Source organism: Xiphias gladius, chromosome 22, assembly GCF_016859285.1.
Source record: "Xiphias gladius isolate SHS-SW01 ecotype Sanya breed wild chromosome 22, ASM1685928v1, whole genome shotgun sequence".
Lineage (NCBI taxonomy): Eukaryota > Metazoa > Chordata > Actinopteri > Istiophoriformes > Xiphiidae > Xiphias > Xiphias gladius.
The window spans coordinates 4,380,220-4,401,664 of record NC_053421.1 but is presented as its reverse complement, the minus strand read 5'-3'; the positions used below and the strand labels follow the sequence as shown (position 1 = coordinate 4,401,664).

The 21,445-nt window shown below is 41.0% G+C and overlaps 2 protein-coding genes across 3 annotated transcripts; both read left to right on the top strand.

The window, feature by feature from the left end:
- The first annotated feature begins 3,463 nt into the window (after window positions 1-3,463).
- popdc3 (popeye domain containing 3) lies at window positions 3,464-8,960 on the top strand. The gene is made up of 3 exons (XM_040118940.1): window positions 3,464-4,129; window positions 5,984-6,092; window positions 6,884-8,960. Exons 1-3 carry the CDS (start codon window positions 3,624-3,626, stop codon window positions 7,160-7,162), a joined length of 894 nt encoding a protein of 297 aa, XP_039974874.1. The 5' UTR covers window positions 3,464-3,623; the 3' UTR covers window positions 7,163-8,960.
- An 875-nt stretch (window positions 8,961-9,835) lies between these two features.
- Window positions 9,836-21,199, top strand: bves (blood vessel epicardial substance). Of its 2 annotated transcripts, XM_040117951.1 has the most exons (8): window positions 9,836-9,975; window positions 11,309-11,558; window positions 13,239-13,363; window positions 13,826-14,013; window positions 15,039-15,147; window positions 15,384-15,551; window positions 15,714-15,855; window positions 18,750-18,877. In XM_040117951.1, the coding sequence occupies exons 2-8, from the start codon at window positions 11,333-11,335 to the stop codon at window positions 18,875-18,877; spliced, it is 1,086 nt and encodes a 361-aa protein (XP_039973885.1). In that variant the 5' UTR covers window positions 9,836-9,975; window positions 11,309-11,332. The 2 variants fall into 2 exon arrangements, with proteins under 2 accessions (XP_039973885.1, XP_039973886.1); XM_040117952.1 differs by lacking the exon at window positions 9,836-9,975 and having other exon boundaries at window positions 11,333-11,558; window positions 18,750-21,199.
- The last annotated feature ends 246 nt before the right edge of the window (window positions 21,200-21,445 follow it).

Below are 21,445 nucleotides of genomic sequence, written 5' to 3'. Positions count from 1 at the left end.
CTGTCAGTTAATGGGCAAATTACTCCACCCAGTGCTCCAAACTCCAAAAGAAGTAAATATGAGTCTGATCATGCTATCAATGTCTGTATACCGCACTTAGCTGATGCTGTTGAAGGCTCGCAAGGCTCTGGTAAAAATCACAAGCTCCATTTTTGCTTCAGGATTTTAGTTCGGAAAAAATCCACTGATCATGGAACCATGGAATAAGAAATTCACCATAAATCCAGGACTATAAATCTTTAGCTGCGGAATTGTCCGATATAAAACATAATTCCTAGAAATGCCTCATCAGTGTTCTGGGAGCATGGAAACATCACTACAACAAAGTCTGACAGGTCAAGAACCACAAACAATCAGATGACCGAACAGTTTTGGAAACAATCCAACAGTTTATCCAGATCAGAAACTGAGAGTGTGTCCATACTAAACCAGTTAAATTTGTAAATGCATTCTCTTCTCTCCCTCTGAAACATTTAATCTCACATGTTTGTGTCCACCTGCTCAATCAAAATCAAATATTCATTCCAGTTCCTGAAAAAAATATCTACCTCTTTAGCTGCTGCATGGTTGTAAGGTCCCAGGAAAAGCACTGGGCCGTTAGGCGATTTTAAGGTGAAGTTGAAATTGCAGGTCACGTGACAACCACTGGCTCAAACGAAATTTTTAACAGAAGCAATCATTAGAGAAGAAACGGCTGTAAAACAGTGAATACATTTTCTGATAACGCTATGATGTGACTTTGTATTATCAGAATTTGATCCATAAGGTCCAATAAAAATGATACAAAATGAAGTTTAACTATAAGTTAATTAAAAGTCTCAAAGAACTGTATCACGTGTGCAGGGAGCTAGCAGGACGTCACCCGTCTCAATCAAAGAAGGACTCATGCTCTACTGGCCCCAAAACACAGAAGCCTGACTAACTTTTAGTAGTAAACAACTGTCATTGGAATGAATGGGGCGCCATCTGGGAACACAGTATCCAATTCTCTTAATATATCCACAGAGGCACATTATGTTCACCAGTTAGTCTCTAACTTTGTGCTCATCACTTTGGTGTTGTGCAGTGTGCAGTGGGTTTATTGGAACCTTTTCCAGACGCTTTGTGCTGATTAGAGCCCTGAGACCGAACCTAAACAGTAAAGTTGCAGCAACTGTGAAGTTAAAATGAAAAATCAGGAGATGAAAGAGCTGAGGGGAACTGCGGAGTTCATCCCTACTAAAGACTCCTTTCCTGTTTCACATCATTTTGACTCATTGTTCATATAAAAAATGTTGATTGGTTCAGGTTTAAGTATTATTGAGATATGTTCCCTGATTTCAAGTGCTCAGATCTCCAAATTGTTAACATTATTATGAAACTCAACAAAGTTCACAGTCGAGTTTCCAATTTTATTATAGTCAGGGGAGATGAAATTTGGGGATTTTTGATGCACTATATGATACCACGACAATTACACTGAATGTACAATTAATTTGTGGCTTAATGAAGATTTTTTTTTTTTTACTTAAACCAGATATATTAAGTCTCGATTAAATGTCAATTAAATGTCAAATGTCTGTTAATTCCAGTGCTGGAATTCATGGAGTGCTGGGACTGACGGAGTCAGGTTTGAGTTTGTTGTTCAGGGCAGTTCATCACACACTGAACCCGAGACCTTCTGGCACCAGACCGGATCGGTGCAACTGCTACCGTGCCAACGCGTTAGTGCTCTATCCAGGGCTAAAAATAAAAGACCACTAGCAGTTAACACCAAAGCTAACATTGATTGTTGCTATTTGTTTCTAGGGGTCTGTTTTGGTGACGGTGGTGTGTGATTGGATGCATCTGCTTCTCGACAGCAGTTATCACAGCCTCATTCCCTGCCTGCACACCAACATTAGTGCTGATTGGCTTTTTGTCGTCTCTCCATATCTGATCTCAGGCTGTTTACCCACACTTATAGGCAGGAATGCACGTATGCACACACACTTTCCAAATTGTGCACATACATACATACAGGCACACACAGACTGTCCGGGATGGAAATGCTCCAAAAATAGATGGTATTAGGTGTCTTCTGATATGTACTGCATGGAGATAAGTCCCGTAATATGAGGCTTATGCATGTTTTCAAACATGTATGCAGACACACACCCCCAGACACACGCACACAAACTCAACAATTCTATAATCTTCTTTCATCCTTGATAAAAATAGCTCCAAAACTGCCATCTGATACCCCTCTGTCCTATTGCCTTCCTTCAGCATTAACCACTCCTCTGAAAAAATAGGGCCAGACCCTGTGAAAAAAAAAAAAAATTCTGCACAAGCTCATTATGTCTGACATGATGTGAAATACACCGGGGAAGTTCTCTGGCCTTCTCCGCTGCCCCAGATACACCGCCCACCCTCTCTTTCCCCCATCCGGCAAGCAGTCCCAGTCCCCTTGACCAGGTACACAGAGGGAGGGCCGTTGCTATTTTGGTCCACAAAGATCACTCACTCTCACAACCTTCCATAGCTGTGATTAATGAGGAAACACTTCACCTGCTCTCTGACTATCTTTCACTCAGATGCACTCATACAAGCTGCCACTCGCTCACGTTGCCGCTTAGTTTTCATTTATTTCATTCACTTAATTTTTCATTCTTTTTCTTTCTTTTTTACACTGCGGCACGTGCCATATTTAGAATCAGGGGGCCAAGAGGGCCACTACAGTCTTATTTAGATCATGTTTTACAGCGTGTAGTGTCAAGTCACACAGAGACAGACATATCCAAAAAGAGCCGTTTTGATTGTCAAAATAAAATCCTTTCGCATTTCTGGTTCCCACAAACAAAGTTTCTGGCCTGACCCTCATTTGAAATCAGTTGGTAAGCAGTTAGTAATACAATCAGTAAATATTCAACTTGACAAGCAAAGGTCCTCTGATAGCTGTAGCCTATTAATTGACCAGCCGACTGTGTTCTTCCAAGATCTGGATACATGCAATAAACAGGCTGCATTTATTTCAATTGGACTCTGAAGCAATTGAAATACAGCAGTGTTTTTGGTGCACAGAAATACAATAAAATAGAAAAGCGGCTGAATGGATGACTGAATGGCCCTATTGGGCACAGGCCTCAAGACCCAAAGGGTCAAGGAGCTTCAAAGCCAGTCACCTGAGAAGTGACTGTTTTTCGCTCCTAATCCCGATCTGAGTCCTTTAATACTGAGTATCTGGTCATACCCACAATGATTTGATATTTATGGTTATCAAACTTTTTTCTTGCTACAGCTTGAACATTTCTACTTTAAATACACATGATTTATTCATTCTGATGTCAGACATATTACATTGTATTTATTAATAACTCGTTAATGACTCGTGTTTGATCGTTCTATGGTTATGTTCCTCTCAATATATTTTTTGCTTGGCGTGAGTATGAGTGCTTTGGTTTCACTAGTTCCAAACGTCGCGTTCTTTTATTTTTTTTGTTACGACGCTATTTCCGGCCGCGTCTCGGCTTAACTCGGTGCTCTTCCCGCAGTCGCGTGTCCACACTCGGACGACGCGCCGACTCGCGCTCCGCCGCCTCCGACGGGAACCCTGGGCGGCTCGGTGCGAACTCTGCTGCTAGTCCAGTTCGCTTTTTGGAGACATGGAGCCTCCGGACTTCGAAGCCATGAACTACACGGTGGAGCAAGAGGCGTCGCCGTACCCGTTCTGTGAGGAATGGCGCGAGGGCTCGGAGGGCTCCGTCTTCCACCTGGCCAGCATCTTCCTCTTCCTCGGCTTCATGGGCGGCAGCGGCTTCTACGGGCTCCTCTACCTGTTCACCTTCCTGACTCTGGGCTTCTTCTGCTCCACTCTGTGGGGATGGTCGGACCCCTGCACCACGGACTCTTTCCTGTGGAGTTTCGCGCTCTTCGGCGTGTGTCTGGGACAGGTCCTGCATGTCGCCTACCGGCTGAGGAACGTCTCCTTCGAGAAGGAGTTCCTGGAGCTTTACCACAGCATGTTTAAGAAACTGGGGGTGCCGCTCGCGGATTTTGGGAAGATAGTGGCCTGCTGCGACGGAGACATCCACACCATAGAGAAGAACCACTGCTTCGCCATCGAGGGAAAAACCGCCATTGACAAACTGTCGGTGCTCCTGTCAGGCAGGTGACTACATTTCCAGACGTAAGACGAAGATTTAAGTCAAACTTAAGACGAAATGACTTTTTTTTCTTGCTAGCTTCTGTCAGTTAAACATTGAAATTTGTCCGAGAGTCTCAATATGCCAAGGAGGCTAATTAAAAAAAAAAAAAGAAACACATTCAAAGTTTTATTCAAATAAATTACAGTGTGAATACACTTTGACAGCATGGCTAAAACACCCCCATACATAGTTATTAATGAGTTATTGCAGTAGAGAGTGAGGAATGAAAAAGTGAGGCTTGTGGACCTTGTGGCCCATCATAGTCAACCTTTCGTATCCCTGCCATAGCCTACATTTAGCCCTGGCAGTGACAGGAGTGAAAAACATGGCTTGCTATAGTTTAGCTCTCCCCTATGCATCTCTAGAGGTTTAGACAAGGGCCAAAATCGAGTCCCTGCTTTGGCACGCCACCCCCTTCTACTGGAAGACGGTCTTTGTGTTGTTGGGTTGCCTTGCCGCGTCTGGCACAGGGGGCCTTGAATCTGTGCGGGGGCGCAATGAAAGCAGAAGCTTATCAAAGCATTCTAGAGCTAAACATCCTGCCCCGTGTGAGAGAGCTCTGTCTTAGCCAAAGGCCCTGGTCCCTCCAACAGGAGAAGGACCCAGAACATCCATCTAAAAGCAGTCAAGAATGGATGGTCCATTCTGAAGTGGCCTGCTATGAGTCCTGATCTCAGTCCAACTGAACACCAATGGAAAGAGCTGAAACTCTCAATTGGGTGAGGGCAGTTTGCTCCAGAAGAGTTTTGCCGAGCGACCAGCGGAGAAGTGTACAAGTCTCATTAAGAGCTAAAAAAAGCACTTGATTGCAGCGACTGCCTTAAAAGGGCGTGCTACCAAATATTAGATTAAGGGTCCCAGTATTATTATCCATGCTATTCATTTTTGTATTATTTAAAATAATATGTTACGTTGAAAATCAAAAGCAATGTGTCTGTTCTATTAAATATGGAATATAGAACGGTGGATGCCAGTTACTTTTGTTAATTTCAACTTATTTCAGAGAAGTTTTGGTTTTTCTTTTATAAGTGGAAGCCTACCAATAATTTGGGCCACGTCTGCACCTCTTAACTTCTCTCGACTGTTATCGCCAGTGAATAAAATGCCGCCTCTGCTGATGATTTAGCTGTTGACGTGCTGCGAAGCCTGGGATGAATTTATCTTGCCTTCTCAAAGTTCTTTAAATGTCCATGAGCTCGCTTCTCATGGAATGAGAGAAGCATAAACCTACCGACTGGCATTTGGCAGGGATTGAAAAAAGGGCTCGGCACATTGAACACAATTAAATGATGTGAATTTATCGTCACTCTCTGTGTGTATATACAATATTTAGTAAACAGAAACAGTTTCTTCAGTGCTGTGGTTTACACGATCAGAAAATGGAACAAGGAAGTCAAGTGCAAGAAAAAAAAAAGTGCATCCTGCTATGCAAAGAATATGTTTGTTGTAAGAAAATATTAATTTGGGAGATATGCTGTGGTTTGTCATGACCTCATCTCCCCTCATCAGCACATGCATTGGCGATCTATGACTAGACACGGTTGACCTCTGGGTGTCAATGCCTAATCACACTACATTTCATGAAATCTGTGCCGTAAGGGTTGAGGCGTTCTAGCCTGTTGCACTGACGGGAACAAACACTTCAAGTCGCAGCGGGCGTGTTTTCCCCGGCAGTTCTGCCAGAACAGGACGGTACCACTGATTATCATTGTAGCAGCAGTTTTTGTGTCCTGTGTGATTTAGCGTCGACCTGCCTTTCATGTTACAGTGTTTCCTACCGGAAAGTTAATATCTACTTTCCATTCGTTCTCCTACAGAATCCGTGTGACAGTTAATGGAGAGTTTCTCCATTATATCTACCCTTTCCAGTTCCTGGATTCGCCTGAGTGGGACTCTCTCAGACCATCAGAGGAGGGTGTCTTCCAGGTACTTTTTAACTCACATGCACATGCAAAAACACGGTGGATTAAGCCACTATTCACTCCTGTTAGGAAAATGTTGCTCATTTTCCAAAAACTACAGTGTCCAGCTGTTTTAGAGAATTACTGAACCTGTTTAAAAAATGAAACTATGTCTTTATGAGCTGTTTTTTTTTTTTTTCAAGATTTACATCTGCAGTCGGACAGACATACACCAACACGTTGTTGGTGTGGGTCTTTTTATAGGATTTGATGACGATAGGAAATATATAGAATAATGCCTGCTTTTTTCTTTAAGTGCAGTATTAAATGTTATATATTCTATGTTCTTGAGAATGGAGAGGGCTCCTGATGAATTAAGATTATTTAAAACCTGATTTCATTTACTATTAGAATATATCAAATAATACATCAGCCAAAGGAATCTAAAAACAAAACTGTTAAACTAGGTTAATGAAATCCAGTTCATGACAAATGAGTATAAGTATTATTGGTCAGTTTGATCAATTATCAGACTTAGATTATTAAAAAGGCCATTTAACTGAAATATTTGTCCTAAATTTGACCTTGGTTTGAAGTTCATCTGACCCCATTAAGGGGATAATTTAGTTTATTAAAAGTTGGATCTTAGCTTGATAATTTTGTCAATCTCTTCCCAGATCTCAGCACTTACTTAGGTTATCATAACTGATAGAAAGAAAAACCTTAGCTGTAATAAAGTGGAATTATCCTTTAACTTACACACATGAATACATTCTTTCAGCCTCATCTGTCTGCCAAATGTTCTGTTCTCCACAGGTGACCCTGCGTGCTGATAACCCTTGCCGATATGTGGCGTGGAGGAGGAAGAAACTCTACCTGCTTTTTGCTAAGCATCGCTACATAGCCAAGATCTTTGCCCTGGTTGTGCGCAATGACATTGCAGAGAAGCTGTACTCCCTTAATGACAACGCTTTTGACAAGTCCGGGCACCGCTATGATCTCCGCTTACCCAGTTACTGTCACATGGCAGTGACCGAATTAGAAAAGGCAGATGTCCTCCTGCAAGTGCCGGGGCAGAGTGGAAGGACTGCCTGAACACACACACGCACGCGCACACACACACACAGACACACACACACACACACACACACACACACACACACACACACACACACACACACACACCCTGCTCCAGGCCTTAAACACTTGAACTCAAACTGACTCACTGTTTGTAGGAATGTCATGTAAAAATAATGTCATTTAGGAAGGGGGCAGAGTGTGTCTGTATCATGTAGGGTAGGCGAGTTTTAGGTGACGTTATCTCAAATCCGCCAACATTATCATCAGATCTCAGTATACAGATTAGTTTTGGTGGAGCTGGCAGACTTGTCAGCAGTCATGGTGTGTCAGGACAAGAGGATACTCCCGAGGGACCGCTGCGAGAAGTGAGGGGCAGGGTCCCGTGACTGGTAGCCTAAGACATCCACGGGCTACTTTATGGCGGCCTTGCTAACAAGACCAATGTTAGTAATCGTTTTAAAATACACCATCCAACCCGTGGGACGCTTTGGCCTTGGTAGCTCTACTTTAGCTGTGTTTTGGTCTGTGCCAGACTCAGTCTCCACAGCCTTGACAAATGATACATTTTTTGTAAACTCTTAAGTCTCTCTAAGTTTGAGCCTCTTTAACTTTAATTCAGTATCTTATACTCATTCTGAAGCCAGAGGAAGCCTGAAAAATCTTTTCGCCATATATGCTCCCTACTAGCAACTTCTATTGAAATAGATGGGATGCCATCTTGGAACATGGCATCCAGTTCTCTTAATGCGTTCATGGTGCACAATCACTATGACTGGCTGTTGTTTGCCAAAAAATATCTCACTCTCAGAGAGCAAGAGGACAGGAAAACTTTCCAGAATGTTGAGCTGCCCCATTTAACTGGCAGTTTGGTGAAGAATTTGGTGTCTCATTATTGTGACTGTACCCAACTACAATCGCAGAAGGTTAAATCTGATTCATTCAGTCAAGTGTACAGCGACAAGCTTGTGTACCTGAGGTAAAATCCTATCTAGTTGCTTGGCTTGACAGATCTTCACTTTAGTACAGTTAAACAAAGTACAATGTATTAAGCCCTCCGTCTGCCTATAATGTTGTCAATTCAAGATGGCCAACAAGTTTGCCCTTGACTTCTGCAGTTTTGGCATGAAGGATTTTCTGTTGTTGGTCTTTCTGTAAGGTTGAAACATGAGAGCAGGATTTTCTGTTGAGGGATAAATAACATAATCTGTCATAATGTTCCTGGTTAATTAGTTTCACTTACTGTATATACTGAAGCAGAACATAAGAAACCCTCTCAGCAGATCCTCTCTTGCCATTTTGGTGTTTGCAGTCTGCTTTTCCAGCTCTGTAACTGGAATTTTCAACATCCATTCAGACATCACACAGTCACACAGCAGTAAAACAAAATGAAATGTCTAAAGCTTTGACTGAGGAGCTGATTCATCTCTGGGCATCCGGATCTCACTGCGTATATAACTGAGTACAGTTTGCGAGTATGTGTTATTGTGTGTGTGTGTGTGTGTGTAAATAGTTTTAGCTACATGACACTTAGGATTGTACTGTTCAGCTAAGGTTAAAGTGAACCTAAAGGCAAAAAGCTACACTTATCAACTTTATTTTTTAGAAACATCAATTCCTGGTATAATTAAAAGCAGTCACTTGGATGTATATGTGCATTATGAATGTAGAAAGTGAAATAAATGGGTGGCTTCAGATGTCTTAACCGCAAAAGATTCTGTAATGTGTAATGTTGACAGATTGGATCAGTGACTATTATCAATGTAACATTGTGCAAATGTAAAATGTAGATGTAAATAGGTTAGATGTGTCTATATTTTGCTGTAAAAAAATAAATTATACTTTATTTTACTGTGTGCATTTTTCTTAATCTTCTTGCACACACACACACACACAACAATGTAAATGATATAATACTGACTGTCAGGCTACAATATCATATACATTAAACTGAGCATGAAATTAACAGTAGCTCAGTTACAGTTCGCAATAAGCGAATTCAGGGTTTATTACCTTTTTTTTGATGTTTTCAACTACATGTCCCAGTCTGCATCAGTGTTTGTAATTTTCTCAGTTGTCATGGAGATTGATTAGTCGATGGGTCTTGAGTTAAGTTTATTTTGTCAAAATAATATAAATTAAATTTCAAATAGGAATACAGTCGTTGTGAATGTATATTACATATGAACATTACAATTCCTTTTTAAATAGTTTGGATTTTACATACAAAATCAAATGTATATTTAAAAATGTAAATATAAATTTTATTTGAAATTTGATGTCTGTCCAAAACAAATCAAATTTCATGACAACTGCACATCATTCTTGCTTATAGGAACGCAAACAGTCGGTTTGTTCGCGTTCCTATAAGCATGTTACCACCAATTCCCTCCAAAACGTTTTAACACTGCAGTATTTAAAAACATGTCTCTATCTCAATTTTACACAAACACCAGATAAGACAGTAGGATATGCGTTTTCTCATGAACCAACATGAAGCAACAAATCTTTTTTTCCGCTCCATCATTAAATTGGCGGATTTGCCAGTGGAGTTCGGAACCCAGTATGTCCTCAGAGCCGATGATGCCGGGGGTTCATCTGTGCTCCGTCTCCCCCTGTCGGAGCTCTCAGGCACTGCAGGTGCGCGGCTCTTTCCCTTCTTGCCTATTTTAGTCTCTGCCTGTCAGCTGTGTGGAATGTGCGACGCACATTGTGCAGCCCCGATCTGAGGGTCCAGCCTGCCGTCGCCAGCAGTGTCTCCAGTTTTTCATCGAAGTCGTTCCTCCTCCTCCGCTGCACGGACTCGCGTTTCGCCGGCGGCGGCTGAATCGGTGAGTAACGAGGCGTTTTCCTCTCGGTACTTTGAAGAGCAGTTAGAAAGTTGTGGCTGTGAGAAATGATCTGCAGCTTCAAAGTGTAACTGCATCTATTTTTACATGTGGCAGGAAAAAAAGAAAAAAACGCAGAGCAGCAGATACTATTACAGTGGGAGAAGATTAAATTGTTTATTCAATGTTTTCAGCCAAATGTGAATATTATTTTGTGTGCACATGTGCTTCAGTTCATCTTTAGAGGAGAACAGACAGTAAAATGTTTATACAGGAGCTTCCATGTCCAAGCCTGCTGTGAGACGTATAACAGGATGGAAAGTGACACTGGACATGAACTGCTCTTTGCCAATACATTATTCTTATTATTGTTATTATTATTTAATGTAGTTCAATGGATATATTCTGTTTTCATATCTGTAAGGTCAGACAGACACACAGAACTCATTCAGATAGAAAATTAATTAAGAATAAATATATGGCAACAAAATATAGCATATATAAATATAAACTTAAAGTAAACCAAAAAAAAGAATAATTAAAGTTTAATTAAAGTAGCGTTCTTGTTAGCTGCTGGTTTATCCACATCTTGAGTTGCGCTCAAAAAAAGTTGATTGAAAAAAAGTAAGAAGGAGCAACAGGCTACTTACTCTTATGTGTAGGTTAGTGTGATGGTCGTACAGGGGTCGCTCACAGGCTGTAGAAATACTGAAATAAACAAAAAAATCCTGCCCGACACTGGCTACAGGTCACTTAAAACAACTCTAAAACGAATAAGATTCACTGAAGTTACAGTGAAGTGGATTTCGCCAAAAATCCCGCCATCAGGTTCGGTTGCAAAAATACGCATCTCTCCAACCAAATGAAAAGTACAGGTCCATAAAAAGCTCACATTTCAAAGCAGAAGACAATTCTTCCCAAACTGACCTGACAAAAAAAGTCGGTAGTGGCAGTGACATCTAAATGAAAGTCCACATTACCACATTAACCAAGTCATTCCACTCCGCTAGTTAAAAAGAAAGCTGCACAGTGTCTGTACAGTCTGTCTGGTTATACTTGTCGACAAAAGCCCTACCAATACGTAACACCATAAAGATTTTGGGGATATCGTGTGACAAGGCTAGAGGGCGAGCAGCTTGGAACAATTTGCAGCAATCCAAAGCTGGGATAATGGGAGAATTTCCGTGGTGTAGACCAAACCAGAGGTGAAAGTAGAATGAATACACCACCTTAAATAGGCAACTGTTTGCTAACGTTGTAGCATCTTTGCTAACAGCATGTTACCCATAAGCCCTGAACAATCAATCCGATCGCATTCTCTCTAAACTCGCCGCAGTCTTCAAGGTGACCCGGCTGAAGGATGTCTTCTACCTCGGAGCACCCCCTCCCTGTCTACACCACACTGGCCTCCTTCCCCACGGCCAGCCCAGGAGTCCCGGCTGTGCCCAATGCTACCTCGTGCCAGGAGTGGGAGCAGGCCCACCACATCCTCTTCCATCTGGGGAACCTGTCCCTGCTGCTGGGCCTGGTCCTCCCGACCACCCTGGGCCTGCACATGATCCTGCTGCGCCTCCTCGTGATGACAGGTCAGTCCACCGACCCCCCCTGCTGATGGCATTCCTGTTGTCATAACACTGTGGCTGGGAATAATGGAGAATGCGAAGAACAGCCTCAACAGATGTTTTGACAGTAATAAAAACTGCCCTCTGTGTCAAAGCAGTGGTAAATGATTCCCACAAGCGTGTTGAGGATTTGCTTTAGTTGGATGCACATTTGGACAGTTTGGATTTTTTAAAAGCTGTTCTGCACAGAGAGGGATCTCTTCAACAGAGCTGAGGCCCTACAAGGCCCTGATGAGGGCAGATAAAGGAAGGAGAGAATGGCAGATGGAAAAAAGCACTTCCAGCATGTTTATCTTCTACTTGGAAAGAGAGTAGAGGCAGGAAGCAGCAGGATTTATGGGAAATGTGGTTGTAATTTCGAAGGTTCATGTATTTATATTGCCCTTTGGCACAATCTAGTCTCAGAGAGCTTTACAAGGAAAAAGAAACAGAGCAAACAGGAAGAGTAAACAAACAATTAGTCTTGTTTAAAACGTTTCGGGTATTTTTAATTATCATTGACCAGATGGGTCATAATTATAGTAATAAAATAGACAAAATGAAATTGGTCAATCAATTACCACATTAATTCAGTTTATTTTTTCTATTCATTAAATGTAAAAAATAAACAAGTTTTAAGTTGCAGTTGAATGAAATATTATGCGAAACTATTACAACTGTTAAGCCAACAAAATAATAAATATATGAAGGCTTCATCATTTTTCATTAACAGTGATCAACTGACCCATATAGTGAAATTTATGAAAGTGACTCCAGTTTAATAAATATTCATTGATTGGTTCATTCTAAGTGTATTGAGTATTGAACATGCTTATGATGCAATTACATTTCATGGATGTAAGTGACAAATGGTGACAATCAGAAACTTCTCAATTTATCCCTTTTGCTGAGAGTCTCTCAAACTGAACTTGAATTTGTTTGCCTCTCACTGTACTGGTTTTCTTTTATTCTATTGCCGTTTAATATGCACTCTTTACCGTGAAAAACAACAGAGCTTGATTATTTCTCAATAATTAACACATTTTCATCTGAAGTCACAATTATATTACCATTTTTTCTTTCATTGCACTCAAGAAAAGGAATCATTCACATCTGAAAATGGCTTCGTGTTTGTTCACCTTGAAAAGTTGTACATAAGCTTAAGGACTCGTTTCTATGGCAACAACTCCAGCTAAACTGAAAAATCTAGACTTGCATCAAAACATCAACAATTCTCTGTACAAATAACCACTATGAAAATACGTTATGTTAAATTTGAGTGTTTTTATGTATAACATTGTTTATGTAACATGATATTTTAATTTGATTTAATTTAATGTTATTTTATTGTGTTTGATTTTGTGTCATTTTATTGTATTTCATTTTAATTTAATTTTATGTCATTTAATTTTATTTTGTTTTGCATGTCAGTGTTCCATGCTGGATTGGATCCTGTATTTTTTCTTTTGGTTATCCATGGTTTAGTTTTCCGCATTGTCCATATTAGTACAAATGAGGAGCAGTAGCTATACATGATGCTGTCCTTGTGAATGAGTATTAAACCAGACTTAGAATTCAGATTTTGAACCTTTGAACCAAGTTTGAACATTCAGTTTCTAGACCTTCTCTTAAATCCACTCTGTTCTGTGTCTTGAACCCTGACAGGATGTGGTCTCTTCATCGCATGGGTGACTCTGTACAGGTGCACCCTGGATGTGATGGTTTGGAACGTGGTATTTCTGGTGGTCAACTTCATGCACCTCTTCTACCTCCTGTACAAGCGAAGGCCTGTGAGTTCTACAGCGGCACATGCTGACACCCTCACACCTACTCTGCATTCAGGCCATTCAAGTGTCTGACCAAAATGAAATACTGACCCAGGCGTTGGGAAAACGGGGTGTTTATTTATGCTGAGGGTCAGTGTTGAGTTTTTCTTCGCTGTCTTTGGCAGGAAGCAGCATTTCCTCCTGGGTTTGCTCCTGCATCATGGTAATGGGATGCAGGTTTTTATCAAATCCACGGGTGCCACTAGGGGAGTCAGTGAAAGTAAGGGGGCCTCCAGCAAGCTGACAGAATCAGACCAGGACTTTTCATAATGAGACAGGAGACCTGTCCTCCTTAGTCACTGCCCCTTTAATTCACCAACTCTTTGAATGTAATTTCACATAGACCACGGCAGCATTACTGAAGCTTGCTTTTTATGTTCATTTACGTTGGAAAGATGAGTTAAGGCTGTGGCTCTGCTCTGCCAGATTAAGATTGACAGGGAGCTGCGGTCAGTCTACAAGCGGATGTTTGAGCCCCTCCATGTGCAGGAGGCTCTGTTTCAGAGGCTCACAGGACAGTTCTGCACCATCCAGACACTGAAGAAAGGCCAGGCCTACGCTGCTGAGGATAAGACCTCTGTGGATGAACGCCTCAGCATTCTCCTCAAAGGAAAGTATGTGCTGTTTGTTTGACTCCAGGTGCAGCTGTTGTTGTGAGTCAGTCATCTTTTCTATGATGGATGATTCTAAGTGGAAGTTTTCACTGAAATGGAAGTGTGCATGAAATGTCTTCTTTTTCAATTCATAGCTGTTGGTTTGTTTGTTGGCTTGTGTGTTTGTCAGCAGGATTACGCAAAAGCTACTGAACTGATTTGCACCTACCTTGGTGGGGGGATGGGGCGTGGGCCAGGGAAGAACCCATTACATTTTGGTGCGGATCTGAATAAAGGGGCAGATCCCGGGATTTTAAATCCCTTTCCTTAACATTGCGAAACAGGGCATTTTTTTGCCTTGGTGGAGGAATGTGCTCTACTGAGTGCCAGTCTGGTTTACTACTTATTTGCCTTTGTCTGTTTTATGTCATTGTACGTTGATTATTCATATCTGTCAGTTTTTGGTGTTTTGTGTTCCATCGGCTAACCTTCCCTAACCCTAACAACATTAAAATACACTCTTCAAGTTTGTCAATATTTAAATTATAATTAAATCAAAATATACTCTAATATCTAAGAGCAATGAAAAACCATTTCAGTAATTCTTTAGAAAACTTTTGAGTCTGAATTTGGGACTTTTTGAATAATTTAGTGAGTAATTTTAGGAGTTTTTGATTCGTTTTTAGATTAATTTGGGGACTTTCTGAGTAATTTTGATGATGAATTTCATCTTTTATATTAATTCAGAAAGTGAATGTGGAAGTATTTGAATAATGTCGAGTGAAAATGATTTTTGGAGTAAATTTGAGAGTGAATTTTTGAAAATTTTGAATTATTTTGAGAGTGGATCTGCGACATTTTGAGTAATTCTGAGAGTAATTTTGGACTTAAGCATCTAGTGGCCATTAGAGGAACTGGCACTTCAAGGAACTTCCTCCTTTGGCTTCACCAGAAGACGATTTAAGGCTTAATGTCACTTTAAAAGAGACTGCATTTTTGTTTTGAAGATTAATCAGAGTTTTGACTTTGAAGTTTCTCTGTGACAGGATGAAGGTTTCATACAGAGGCCATTTCCTCCACAACATCTACACCAATTCATTCATTGATTCTCCAGAGTTCAGGTCCACTGAGATGCACAGAGGAGAGAAGTTCCAGGTAATTAAATACATAAAATAAATGAACAAACCCCATTTGTGACATGAGTGCTTCATGGAGTTTAAAATGTCTAAATAAATAAAAAAAAATAAACAATGAAAGACTGCCCTGCCACCTGCTCTTAGCCTTAATGACTGTTGGGGGAAATGAATAATGGGTCAGAGCTTTGATTCATGGATAGAACAAACAATCCTCAGTTCTTGGAAAAAAGATTTGTTATTGTGTTTAACTGACAGGTGACCATCATGGCAGAGGAGAACTGTAAGTTCTTGTGTTGGTCTCGAGAGAGGCTCACCTACTTCCTGGAGTCGGACACTTTCCTCAGTGAGGTGTTCAGGTACCTCATCGGCAAAGACATCACCAATAAACTGTACTCTCTGAATGACCCCACACTCAGCGACAAGGTGGGTCAAGCTCTGCTGTCGGGTTCTAAAGTTTCTTTTTAGGATTTTAATCGCACAAAGGCTGGAAGAATGAACACGTTAACATCACACTGTATGGTAGCTACTACAGTTCTTATTGTGTGGATGGTGTTGATGATGATGTTGGTGGGGGATGCGTCCCAGGTGGTGAAGAAGATGGACCATCAGCCCAGCCTGTGCTCCCAGCTGTCTATGATGCAGATGAGGAACAGCATGGCGAGCACCAACGACACTGATGATGTTCTTAACCAGATCCTACGAGGAGGATCTCCTGGATCCTCGCTCCGTAAGTCACATTATCACCCAAAAAGATTAAAAGCTATTGGACTTGTTATGTGCAGAATTTTTCAAATATTTCTGATGGTAAACCATAAACGTGGCCTGTCACCTCAGAGGTTCGATTTATTTGTCCATAAAAACAATTACAGTGCTCCGATCCCAATTGGCCAACGCCTGATCTCCAAAACACAGGAAATGAGTACTCACAAAGTGAAACCATGCCTCAGTGGAAGAGAGGCCTTTATTTGGAGCAAGCTTATATTAGAGACAGGCCTTTACCCCTTATTTCCCCTGTTCCCTGCTTAATGCGAACCTAAATCGTCCTCTATGTTTACCTGTCGTCTTTATCAATTCAGTATAATCAACACCTCCACAGGTCATACTTGGCTCTCCCACTCTTCCTTTAAACACATACAGTTTTTATTCACTCCTTACTGTAATTCCACTCCCCTCTTTCTTGCCGCTACTGGATGGTCAATGAAATTCAACACTTCCAACATGCATGTTTCAAATTAAAAGTTTATCATTGTCTCAGTGAGCATAATTCCTCCCTTTCCTTGTCAGCTTTTAATGTGAAAATCTGTAGGACGTGTTTGGTGACAACACTTTAACAGTGATTGAAAAAACTGCATGATTCTGCTGGAGTTGTAGTGCAGGTAATTTTACACCCCTTAAAGTTTTTTACCCTGTCTTTATTGGGGACCGTCCTTTATTTGTTATTGCTGGCCACGCCACTGTGACTATTATTTGAATAGAGGCTTTTATTTTTTTAACTTTCTATAAGGTGTCGTTTGTGTAAAAAAAAAAAAGTCTATCCCTGAACACAGCGTCATTCTAGATACTACCACCCGATGCTGCCACACTTAGGAATCTTAAAACCCCACACTTAGTGACTTAAATGTGAGGAATGATTTGAATGATATTTGATAGGAGAGTGATGTTATAGTAGGGTCCATACTGACAAAAATGAATAAATTCGACATAAAATCCGGGTATGTCATGACTTTTTCTCTCCCTTTTCCAGAAAAACGTTTTCTTCTCTATATAGAGTTTGGCAACACTAAAATGTCCTCCTCGGTGCTCAGTCCTGTCAAACAAATGAAAATCATACGTTATTGTAAGACAGCAGGATGTAGATGCAGAAGGTAAATTTAAAGTTTGGCCAAAAAGCAAACCGTTTGCCAGAATGTTACATCAAAACCAGCAAAAATGATGGACTACAAGTGAGTGGTCTTCCTGCTCCCTGAGTTCTGCACGACTGAAGGTTAAGATTAAAAAATTTCAGAGGCGCTTTAATCTTAATCTTAAAATTTCTTCTTAGAATTGTTATTTTATACAGTTGCCAAGCTTCACTGTTAGCTGAATGCCTGGAGCGTGGCAGGGTACTCTTTAGTAAAATCCATTATTTCTAAATAATCTGCTCAACAATAAATTCAGCCACAAGTAATTATAAGCTATTAATATGATATGTTTTTAGAGGGTAATCTTACTGTTTGCTAGTCACATAGCCTGAGCTGTAATTGGGAATAGACGCACCACAGAATTTAAACAATGGCATAATGACATTGCTTTGCAGAACCAAAGCTCAGCTTTCATTTTCTAAACAAAAGCGAACAAGACCTACAGGAAACTGCCTGAACAAGGTTCAGGGCGGATTATCAGGTGCTACTTTTTCCCATCTGTTGGTTGATATCTAAACACATAATGAATGAGCTGCTATGACACATCATCAGAAAGCCGCCAGAGTAATCTGCCTCTTCACACTGTTCACATACGGTAGCTTTAGGTTTTTTTTCCACATCTCCACAAACCTGTGGAAGTAGGTTTGTTTTAAAATGTGTATCAGTGTTTCTTTGACGTTCTTCCTCCCGTCCCTCCTCTAGTTTCGACTACTCCCTTACACAGAGCCATTCCCTGGCGCCTAAGACCACCTCTTTTATTTCCCCCTGCCACCACTGCCTCTCCTCCCAACCCAAACTGACTGTACTGATTATGTTTCCAAATCAGTCTGTAACCAAATCATCACTTCTTAAGACCAGTTCTGGAGGATTTAAAGTGCTGTATTTTGCCTGTTCTAAGAGGGCGTTCCTCTAACCTGTCTGGTCTTTTTAGGGGACACCAGGCTGAACAGCAGTGTTTCTCTGTCGTCATGTCATCCTCCTCATCACTATAACCCTGATGATGTTGTAGTGAAGTCCCCAGGGTTAGAACCACTAAATCAGCCTCTCATTTATAACAGAGAAGCTGTGTTACAAACTCGAGTAGTGGAGTTTTACACCTTCATGGAAGAGCAACACTGAACTGCTGAAGTAGCTTATTAAACCGTACCAATCTACATTTTGTCAGTGGGAATAGACCTGAATGTACCTAATAAGATCAGCTCTAGTATGTGGTTTAGAATCTCTTGTTGTAAAAGCTGTCTCAAGAAGCTTTTTTACTGTAACAAGATTACATTTTTGTGGGGGGGGGGGAGATATCACAACAGCATTTATCTCAAAATATCCACTTCATCCTTCAACAACCCATATTTGTTGAACTCAAATAACATCACTCATTCATGTTCTCCAAACCAGAGCGAAAGCATCGTGTGCATTAGGAGGAGATACTCCATAAACCCAAATATTTCTATCTGAGGCTGGATCCAGACTAAAAGCACCTGCAGGGGAGGGCCGCTCTTTAAAATGTGTTGAGTCCAGAAGAGCAGCTCTCTATTGTGCAGAAGGGCTGTTAGAGTTCTAATGCATCAACTGCTGGCAGCGATGGAAACACATTCGCAGGCCTGGGATCTGGGGGGTATAGAGTATGCCTGTGTGTGTATGGACCACCATATGTGTATATATATATGTGTGTGTGTGTATATATAAAAAAAATAACTTTTTTTTTTTTTTTTTTTTTAAATAGAAAAATCACCTGGCACCAAGAGCTCAAAGATGAAGCCCATAGAGGAGGACATGGAGGATGACGTTTTCAAAGAACATGCTCCCTCCGAGTCTGGCCGTATGCCCAGCACTTCCACTGAGGAAGTGTAGCCGGCGGGGCAAGAATACACATCATCAAATCCCTATTATGCAGGTCTGTTCAGCAAACCGACAACTAGAGCCTGACTGAATGCCGCCATGGCTGACACTGAAGAAATGTCAAAGATATGTTTGTGGTCATTTAGAAGTAGTGTCTCCATTGCATAGTTTTCCCACCGTAGCGCACTGACAAGTTTATTTTTATGCCGTAAAATGTTCTTTAAATAATCTTATCAAAAGTAAATGTGTGTATGTAAACAAATAATATTGGTGGATATATTATTATAAGATTTTTTAAAGCTGTATTAGTTGATTTATTTGACCACCCAGATAACAGATCACTCATGTAATCATCATGAGGTGGTGTTTGTGTTCACCAGATACATTTCAGTCTAATATTCACTCTCCTTTTGGCTCGGGTTTGGCCTTCACCACCACCCGAGAAAAATGACTGGCTCCTTAGTCGCTAACTTTGTCTCTCCTCTGTTGTTTGGTGCTGAGCAGGTAGTGGACAGTTTTTAGAGACTTCTCACTTCATATCAGCTGCCTGCTGTAAGTGGGAAATGCTGGAACTTCACCAAAACACTTAAGGCCGCAATCACACCAAAAAAAGAAACCCGCACGGGGGTGTGCGTCGTTTGAGGGCAAATGTTGAGTGTGAATACTAGGGAAACACAAAAAGAAGACTCCATAATGTTTGGTTAGCCATGCTGCCAGCATTTACACAAGTACACTAACCAGAAGTTCTGACTGGAAGACGGATAAAACACCAACTGCACGGGGATGTATGTCCTCTTACTCCTACATGGCAGGGTTGTACAAGTCTGGAAAGGTCATCACGGTAGCGATGAGTTTCTCCTCCATGTTCACAGTTTTCGCTTCATGGTAAACAGGATTATTATTCTACCCGTGGTCGTCTGTGGTCTGATCGTCCACTGGCGGGTTTGGCCAGCGCAGCACCGTGCCCCATGACATCTCATCGTGTTACAGAAAAAGTTGAACATCATTTTGGAGGAGCCCCCACAGTAAAAGTAAAATGTTGACATTGTGGAATTCCTTGGTAACGTTTCACACAGAAGGAATATTTACTATCACACCATCTGAATTCATCACAGTACAGTACAGTATGTCACGAATGACAAGCATTATTTAACCCTTAAATGCACGAGTGGATTTTGTAAGCAATCTCACACACCTCAGATCCCTAGAGACCAGGCACTTATGTAAACCAGATTAAGCTATATATTCAATTCATATTACGTGTGAATTCAGAGCATACCATTAAAAATAACAAACACACCAAAATATGTTTTTTTCATTTACTGTAGATGTAAAAAAAAAAAAAAAGAAGTGTTTTCCCAATTATTTCTCAGTGTAGACTGATATATTTCATGTTTGTACTTTCTTATGTTACACACAGCCCTGTTGTCACCTCCCATAGACTGACACCTACCGGACCCAAATCAGTCAGCGCTGTAATCACTCGTCACGGTCAAGGTTATTTCGCAAAGCGTTCGCTGTTCCTGTGTTGTGGCAAAGTGCAGATGGATTCATCATTGTGTCTGTATTTAGTCATTGTAACCGTGAGACAACAGTGCCATCATGAGGTCTCCATAGAAAGGACAACATTACCCAACAGTGACTAACTCCACTGCTGGCCTCAACATAGACAGAGGCCCCCCCTCGATTTGTCAGTAGTCTGAAGTTTGGCACTTTCCTTGCGCCGTATGGGGATAACTTGTGGGATCATCATAGAGAGCGACACCATTCACATAAAATTTTGTTGTCTGCTATTCATATAGAAATATTGACTATTGCTGCTTTAAAGTCTCAAATTTCAGTATCAAGAAGTGCTCGCAAAGATTCTGTATCGGCTGGGCTCTAGCGACTACTTTCATGTGACCATTCCGTACAGTCCTGCGATCGTGGACTGTTAACTCTCAGAGCAGAATGAGGATACTTTATGAATTTGTTTCTGGAAAACACAACTGTTCGGTCTCTTCTCTCTGTGTGATATGAGGATTGATGCAAATCCATTTTTATCATATTTTTGATTATAAACAGGCGCGCGCATTTTTCTATTTTAGCCATAGGTTCGTACGTGTCACAACTTTCACAGCAGTTGAGTTTTCATCAGTGAGTTTTTTCTTTGGAGAAATTAGTTTATTTAACAATGCGTTCTTTTTCAAATGTGTGAAACAGAAACCAGTGCACTGTGTGTGTTTTAATAAACACTTGGCGAGAAAAAGTCTTGTCATAATACTGTTTGCTGTTTGGAGTATGTTTCAGCTTTGGATTCAGTTGTACACCGTTAAATAAATGTGTCATCAGTCATCACAGTCTGTTTGCTTTTCCAGGTGAGTAGAACATTTTTTTGTTGGAACTGAACTGTCAAAGTCAAGGTAAAGGTGTGATATGCTAGTGCTTGTAGGAGTGGGGTGCCCCTCTGTGGCCACGGTGTGCCATCCACGCTTGGTTCAGTACAGTAAAGTCAATTAAACTGTCAACTATTAACCATCGATGCTCACATCTCGTGGGAAGGCATCCATCTTGGATAAGTCTTTTATCTCTTATTCAGCC

Excerpts from the sequence above, each read along its gene's own strand:
- popdc3 (XM_040118940.1), top strand. The coding sequence starts at position 3,624 with ATGGAGCCTCCGGACTTCGAAGCCATGAACTACACGGTGGAGCAAGAG. Across the intron at positions 4,130-5,983 it reads TCGGTGCTCCTGTCAGGCAG|AATCCGTGTGACAGTTAATG; the intron begins GTGACTACATTT and ends GTTCTCCTACAG. Across the intron at positions 6,093-6,883 it reads CAGAGGAGGGTGTCTTCCAG|GTGACCCTGCGTGCTGATAA; the intron begins GTACTTTTTAAC and ends TGTTCTCCACAG.
- bves (XM_040117952.1), top strand. The coding sequence starts at position 11,333 with ATGTCTTCTACCTCGGAGCACCCCCTCCCTGTCTACACCACACTGGCC. Across the intron at positions 11,559-13,238 it reads GCGCCTCCTCGTGATGACAG|GATGTGGTCTCTTCATCGCA; the intron begins GTCAGTCCACCG and ends GAACCCTGACAG. Across the intron at positions 14,014-15,038 it reads AGCATTCTCCTCAAAGGAAA|GATGAAGGTTTCATACAGAG; the intron begins GTATGTGCTGTT and ends TCTCTGTGACAG.